Source organism: Eulemur rufifrons, chromosome 19 (genome assembly GCF_041146395.1).
Source record: "Eulemur rufifrons isolate Redbay chromosome 19, OSU_ERuf_1, whole genome shotgun sequence".
Taxonomy (NCBI): domain Eukaryota; kingdom Metazoa; phylum Chordata; class Mammalia; order Primates; family Lemuridae; genus Eulemur; species Eulemur rufifrons.
Genome location: NC_091001.1, coordinates 47,318,095 through 47,324,942, shown reverse-complemented (window position 1 = coordinate 47,324,942; position 6,848 = coordinate 47,318,095). Strand labels below are relative to the sequence as shown.

Here is a 6,848-nt window from a genome sequence, read left to right as displayed (position 1 = left end):
GATTATAAAAAGGTCTGATGATGTTCATCTACATTATAGAACTCTGGAAAGGCAGAAGTTCTCTTATTTCATTACCTCAAGGCTCTGGGTACAGTAATGGGTATATCATAGGTGCTCAAGAAATACTTGTTCCTTTGCAGTTTGAGACCCCTCCCCACATATCCCCCCGGCCTCTCAACAGAGGCCTGGGAAGAAAGACCCGAATGGTGTGGAGGAAAGAGCCCTGAGCTGGGAGGTAAGGTTCCTCTGGCTCCAACCTTGACTTGCCGAGTGACTCTGATCAAGCTGCTTCCATCGCTGGGCTTTAGCCTCCTCCTCTATGAAATGGGTGGGGAAGAGGTTCCTCCAGCGCTGTCAGCACGAGTCTGAGAACGCAGCTTTCCACCCTTTACCCCAATATGTGTGCACAACGGTATTGTGACTTTTGCGGTGCACCGTAGATGTTACATGGTTTTGTTTTGCATCAGACACATAAAGAAAAAGCAACCCTTCTCATCCTACTGCTACTATAATAATAATAATCATGAGAATGAATACATAAGGAAAACTAGAAAAAATTTTTTTTTTTTTTTTTTTTTTTTTTTTTTTGTTGAGACAGAGTCTCACTTTGTTGCCCAGGCTAGAGTGAGTGCCGTGGCGTCAGCTTAGCTCACAGCAACCTCAGATACTCCTCGGCTTAAGCGATCCTACTGCCTCAGCCTCCCGAGTAGCTGGGACTACAGGCATGCGCCACTATGCCCGGCTAATTTTTTCTATATAGATTTTTAGTTGTCCATATAATGTCTTTCTATTTTTAGTAGAGACGGGGTCTCGCTCAGGCTGGTCTCGAACTCCTGACCTTGAGCAATCCACCCGCCTCGGCCTCCCAGAGTGCTAGGATTACAGGCGTGAGCCACCGCGCCCGGCCGGAAAACTAGAAAAAATTAAAAGGAAAGACGTGCTCCCCTTATAAGGCGAGATCTCAGTTTGAAGTCATGTAGTGGCTGTCGCACAGAGTTAGATGTATCTCTCCGCAGGGCTTGGCTTGCCTCCCGGCCTCACCACGGGCCTGAAAGAGAAGCAGGCAACCGTAGATGCAGTGAGGGCCCCTTCCGTCCCCGCTGTGCAGCATCCATCCCTGTGTGTCCCCCAACCCCCAGCCTTTGAAGGGTCTGAGAACCTGTCCCTGGGGCACCAGCATGGGACTGGGTGAATGACCTCAGCAACCCTGCTGAGGGTCTTCCTGGCACTATCTGGTTTAATCGTCACAGCAACCTTAGCGGGTAGGCACTGGGCTTGAGAGGTTAGAGAACTTGCCCAAGGTCACACAACTAGGTGGCTGAGCCAGGATCTGAACAGAGTCAGTCTAGCTTCTTGGAGCCTTTATCGAAAGGTCTCACCCCCTAGAGGTGAGAGAATGAGACTGATAAGTCATTGGCTGACCTGATTCTCAGCCCTGGAGGATGGCAGGGAGAGAGGAGGATGAGAGCAAATCACCACTGTCAGCCAAATAGAGCTGCTTTGTCTACGTCCCTTCGAAAACACAAACTTGATGCTATGCTAAAAATGTGTGGGTTAATTCAATATTGGGCTAACACCTCCTAAACAGCCTAATTTATCACGAGTGCCATGTCTACACTCAGTCCTCCAAAACCTCTTTGTTAAGCTAAGCTGCCCGCCATCGTCACTGAGTATATCAGCTCCCGGGGGTGTGAATTCCTCAAATGTGTTTAACCTGCAAAGCCTTGTATTTTAAGGCAAGGTTTTATTCTCAGTTATTCATCTCAAAATGAGAGTTTTCAGAAAACATAGAGATAAGAGATGATTCGCTTGCAAAAACTCCCAGCTGCATCCCAGGTAATGAAAATGCTAAAAATATTCTCTATTAATTATCTATTTATTATTTTTGAGACAGTCTCACTCTATGGCCCTGGGTAGAGTGCAGTGGCATCATCATAGCTCACTGGAAACTCCAACTCATGGACTCAAGTAACCTTCCTGACTCAGCCTTTCAAGTAGCTGGAACTATAGGCACACACCACCACACCCAGCTAATTTTTCTATTTTTTGTAGAGATAGGGTCTTGCTCTTGCTCAGGCTGGTGTCAAACTCCTAAGCTCAAGCGATTCTCCCACCTCAGCCTCCCAGAGTACTAGGATTACAGGCATGAGCCACCGCACCCGGCCCTTCTCTATTTTTAAAGAGTCTTTGTCCCCTTGGTATAGCAACTATAATGCAAACTCCAGATATAAAATTTGAAATATTTTCATGTACTGAAAGAGACTGGTGTGTACACTTGGTTATCCTTAACACCCTCACCCCAGCCCCTGTCCACAGGAAGGAACCCGAGCTTTGGAAGGAAGTTGCAGCTCTCTACTTGCTAGCAGTATGGCCCTGGACAAATAGCTGAGTGTCCTAAGCCTCGGTTTGCTTATCGGTAAAATGGAGATCATAGTAATTACTTTAAAGGTTGTTATGAAACTTGAAATAAAAAAATATATGTGTATATAAAGCAAGTAACTGGTACACTATAGGCTTTCACCAGACGGTTATTTATTATTGATAATCTGAGTGTAATTGTGCCTTTGCCACCTTAGGTAGGTTTCCTAATTTCTGAGCCTGTTATCTGTGAAAAGGGACAGTATTATCTACCACACAAGGTTGCTGTGAGGATTAAGAGAGATCCCGGGTATAACCGTTATCATGGTGCCTGCCCTAAGGCAGGAGCTTGTTAGATGTACCACTGAGCTGCCTCGGCCTAACGGTGCAGGAGAGAGGAGGTGGAGGCTTCTCTTCACAGACAGTGTGGGTCTTTTTCCTGATCATTTCAGAATGATCATGGGCTGCAATTGGATGGGGCAGTCGCTTGAGCTACCAGATAGCTAATTGCCCCTGCCTCTGCTTCCCCTTTTTCCTACTCCAGTCCTTGGCAGAAAATCAAGGCTCTACATGGAGACAGGAAATTAGGAACCCACGTCACTATCTATGTGGTTCAGGTGATAAAAGATTGGCTCTCCCTCAAAAAACTAGAGTAGCCAAGTAGGCAAAAGAATGGTTTTCTTAAGACAACAAAACCCACGTGGAACCATCCAAATAAAGAGGACCTCAGGTCCTTTGAGGAGATAGGATGAGTTGGGGGAATGCTCAGATGGGGTTTTCGTTGCTAGACCAAAAAAGACTGAGATTTACTGAAGTCACACTGCTCTCCCCTCTAGCACAGCCTGGGCCTCCATTTTCTCAAGAATGCAGGTGGCCTTGCCAGCGCTCTGCCTCTCTTTGTCCCGGGACTAGCTGACTCCCTGCCCCCAGGACTCCACTGCCAACACCTCTTTCTGGGAAAAGTTCCCACCCTCTGCTGCTGGGGAAGCCAGGACCCCGGCCCAGGGCTGCCCAGGGTGGGCAGGCCCAGAGTTTAAAAGAGACTCACCTGGGACATTTGCAAACACGTCTTCTGGTCCCTGGATAATGAAAAAGAAGGGGAAAAATGAGTGTCCCCCCACACCAATAGTCCCCAAATACGGTTTCTCCCTTTTCCTATCTCTTTGAGGATTATTAACTCTTGAGAGCCCCAGTGAGGGTTTCTTTTCCATCCCTCTTCTCAGGCGTCAATTTAAAAAACATTGCAACTACAGATGCGGCTGAACGTGGAGAACCTGCAGACCTGAGCTGGCACTGCAGGGGACCCAAAGCGGGGTGGGCGGTCCGCGGGGAAAGGGCCCAGGGCAAAGCTCAAACCCGTCGGGGTTTTGACCTCCCTTTCGGTTCCAGGACCACAGCGGCCCCCTATGGGCGGGAGTTTGTGTGTCCAGACCTGTGCGCTCGCTGCCGCCGCTCGGGGTAGGACTCTGGCGGAAAGGGGCTCCCCCACGTTCCATCCCCAGGGAAGAAATGGGCTGTGCCTGTACCTGCAGTGTGGCTCCGGAGTCCCAGAAATCTCAACCCCATCTCCCCGCAAGGTCTGCCAAGGCGAGCAGCCGGATTGGGGCGAACTCCTCCCTGCTGTGATTTCTCAGGACTTACTGTGGTTGCAGATAACGGTGATGACCAGTGACAGGAGAAGGACCCCGCAGGCCCCGGCCAAGGGCGCCCAGATGTAGATCTCACAGGCGAAGTCCAGCCCCCTAGTGTCCACTGACGACACCGAAGACGCCGACATTTAGGAGCAGGCCGATGACCCCTACCCCACCCCACCATCCCAGGCACGTCTCTCCGCCCCGGGTCTCGGTTTCCACACCGCTTAGCCCTTGGCTCTACCTCCAGTATCAGGGCTGCCCTTGGCAGGGGCTCTCCTCGCGGTCCGAGCGGCCCCTGGCCCGGCCCGGCCCCGCCGCCCGCCTTACCTGAGCCTCCCGGCGCGGGCCGGCACGGTTCCGGGCGCAGGGACCTGGGCTGCGACGTGGTGGGCGCCGGCGTCGGTGGTCGCGGCGCTGGCGTTGTGGTGGGCTTCGCTGCAGGGGCAACAGAGCGTGGTCGGGGGCCAGACGGGGGTTGTGAATGCGTCCCTCCCCTAGCCCCAAGCGCCTTTACCCGAGGGGTGGGGACCCCGGGTACGCGCGGACTCCTTCACGTCGGGCGCCGTGGCCTGCGTTCCCAGCCCAGCCCCGCGCACGCGGCGCTCCGGACCCGAGCGCAGGAGCCCGCTGCCCCCCACCCGGCCTCGCTCCAGGGCTGAACCAGCAACCCTGTGAACTCGGCTTGACATCCGCATTTTACTGACGAGCAAACCGGAGGCGCAGAGAATTTAAGTAATTTGTCCACAACCACACAAGCACCTGAACTCAAGTCCAGATTGGCCGGACATAAAAAGCCATCTTCAGTCCCTACTCAGCCGCACCTTAGCCTCAGTTTGCCCGTCTGTGAAATGGGAACAGGCGCGCTAAGAGGCTTGAAAGTGGGGCGTCGGTGCACGTTGAGGTGACCCCAAGCCCCACGCGGCAAGGTGCCGCGCCCCGCGCCCAGACCTGGCAGGAAGACCGGCACGAAGGTGCTGAAGTACAGTATGGAGTTGCTCAAGACGGAGCAGAAATAGTAGCCTTCGTCCTTCTCGCGGAAGCGGTTCAGGGTAAGGCTGAAATAGCCGTCCCGGATCCTCTTGGCCGAGAACTGCTGGGTGTCCAGCCCCTCGGCCGACTTGACCCGGTTCTGGGTAACGTACAGGAGGAAGGTGGGGCTCGCGGCGGGGCCGCGCGGCTGGTAGAGCCACGAGCAGCCCGTCACCGAGCTGGACAGCAGCACCTCGCACTTCAGCTCCACTGACTCGCCCAGACTCCAGGTCCTACCCAGCGGCGACACCCGGAACTGGCTCGGCTGGACAGCCGCGACGGCATCTGCAGGCGGCAGGCAGCGAGGCTGAGCCGGGGTCCCGCGCCCCGCTCCCGCCCCCACCCCCGCCCCACCCTCTGCCTCCCCGGGCCGCGAACTCACGGAGCAGCAAGGCCAGCGGCAGGAGCAAGGCGGTCACCGGCGCGGCCATGGCGCGCTCAGCTCGGACGCCAGGGGAGGCGCGCAGGAGCCGGAGGGCGGGGGTGGTGGGGGGAGTTGAGTCCTTCGGCCGGCCTCAGAGGCTGATTTCGCATCTGAAGGATGTGATGTCACCTGAAGCCCCCGCTGAGAAGGATCTGGAAGAGTCACCCTCCTTTTCGCGGTTGTCACCTTCCAGCCCTGTGAGGGTGCTGAGGTCTAGGCAGCCTTGCCGAGCAGTGGGGGGCAGTTGCAAACTTTAGGTCTGGGGATGAGGCAAAGGGCTTGGCAATGGCCCTTGGAAAGGGCTGTCTTGTGGGAATGACAGAGACTCTGAGAGGATAAAGGGAAATTAAAGATTTCAAGAAGCGAGAGTGAGAGAGGCAGGAAAGGAGAGGCGTGTCCCTTCCTTTGCCCTCACCCAAAGTGTCTCTTGCACTGTCACCTTGGAGGTTTTTGTCTGCAAAACGGGCATTGAGGGCTGAAAAGGAAGAGAGGAGTTGGTGACCTGCTCACTTCTTGGGAACTCGGGCAGGGCCGTCCCAGTGTTCACCGACCAAGGGCTTTCTCCCTTCCCCCAGGAGATTCCCTAGCGGTTGGCAGCAGCCACGCCTTGGGTAGCGCTGGCGGTGACCTGCTGACCACACCCTTTGGGGCTTTCATCCGGTGGCTAAACTCACCGCACAGACTCATCACTTCTTTGGGTCATTGCAACATCCTCCACAGCAGTCTCTCTTCTGACCAGTCCTCCAGCCATCTTGCTATGAAAATCTTTCTCATAAAGGGCATTGACTGTGTCACTCCTGCAGCCTCCCATGGCCTGCATTGCTGGATGGAAACTCAATCCTCTGGCTTAGTTTACCAGACTTTGGGTGCTGGCTCCTCCCAGCCTCTGCCCCAGCCTCCTGCTTCTGCCTTTCCCATGCACCTGCAGCTGCATCCTCACAGGCTTGAAGTTATCTAAACCCTGTGCTTTCAAGCCTTTGCATTGGCTGTCCCTTTGCCTGGAATGCCAGTCTGTTTAAGCCCTAGGGCCAGCGTCTGTGCTGTCTGACTTGGATCCCAGTTCTCTCATCCCCAGATTTCTGGGTGTTATGCAGGGATGTGTGTGTGACCTGGGTGAATACTTGGGTGGAGGCAGTTTTTCCTCTTCTATCCCTGGTGCAACACATATGTCCATATGTCCCTTCACTTTTTTTTTTTTAAGAGATGAGGTCTTGATATGTTGATCAAGCTGGCCTTGAACTCTGGACCTCAAGCAGTCCTCCTGCCTCAGCCTCCTGAGTAGCTGGAGGTACAGGGGCGCCCTTCTATTTTGTCTGTCGCTGTCTTGAAACCTTCCAGCCCCAGTGGTGTGACTTCCTCCCATTTCTTCAGGGAAAAAAGGGGAGGAAAAATTTTTCTCCTTC

General features: G+C 53.9%; 1 protein-coding gene across 2 annotated transcripts; it reads right to left on the bottom strand.

The window, feature by feature from the left end:
* Positions 1-907: 907 nt before the first annotated feature.
* CD8A (CD8 subunit alpha) lies at positions 908-5,455 on the bottom strand. 2 transcript variants are annotated; one of them, XM_069494696.1, is made up of 6 exons: positions 5,404-5,455; positions 4,941-5,306; positions 4,320-4,427; positions 4,000-4,110; positions 3,407-3,437; positions 908-1,048 (listed from the first exon to the last, which is right to left on the bottom strand). In XM_069494696.1, the coding sequence occupies exons 1-6, from the start codon at positions 5,450-5,452 to the stop codon at positions 997-999; spliced, it is 717 nt and encodes a 238-aa protein (XP_069350797.1). In that variant the 5' UTR covers positions 5,453-5,455; the 3' UTR covers positions 908-996. The 2 variants fall into 2 exon arrangements, with proteins under 2 accessions (XP_069350797.1, XP_069350796.1); XM_069494695.1 differs by lacking the exon at positions 4,000-4,110 and having other exon boundaries at positions 997-1,048; positions 5,404-5,452.
* Between the last annotated feature and the right edge of the window lie 1,393 nt (positions 5,456-6,848).

What these genes read in the sequence shown, in the direction of transcription:
- CD8A (XM_069494696.1), bottom strand. Translation starts at nt 5,452, where the DNA reads ATGGCCGCGCCGGTGACCGCCTTGCTCCTGCCGCTGGCCTTGCTGCTC. An exon ending in CGTGCCGGTCTTCCTGCCAG is followed by an intron (nt 4,428 to 4,940) that starts GTCTGGGCGCGG and finishes TTGCCCCTGCAG; the next exon opens with CGAAGCCCACCACAACGCCA. An exon ending in CGTGTTTGCAAATGTCCCAG is followed by an intron (nt 1,049 to 3,406) that starts GTGAGTCTCTTT and finishes CTTCTCTTTCAG; the next exon opens with GCCCGTGGTGAGGCCGGGAG.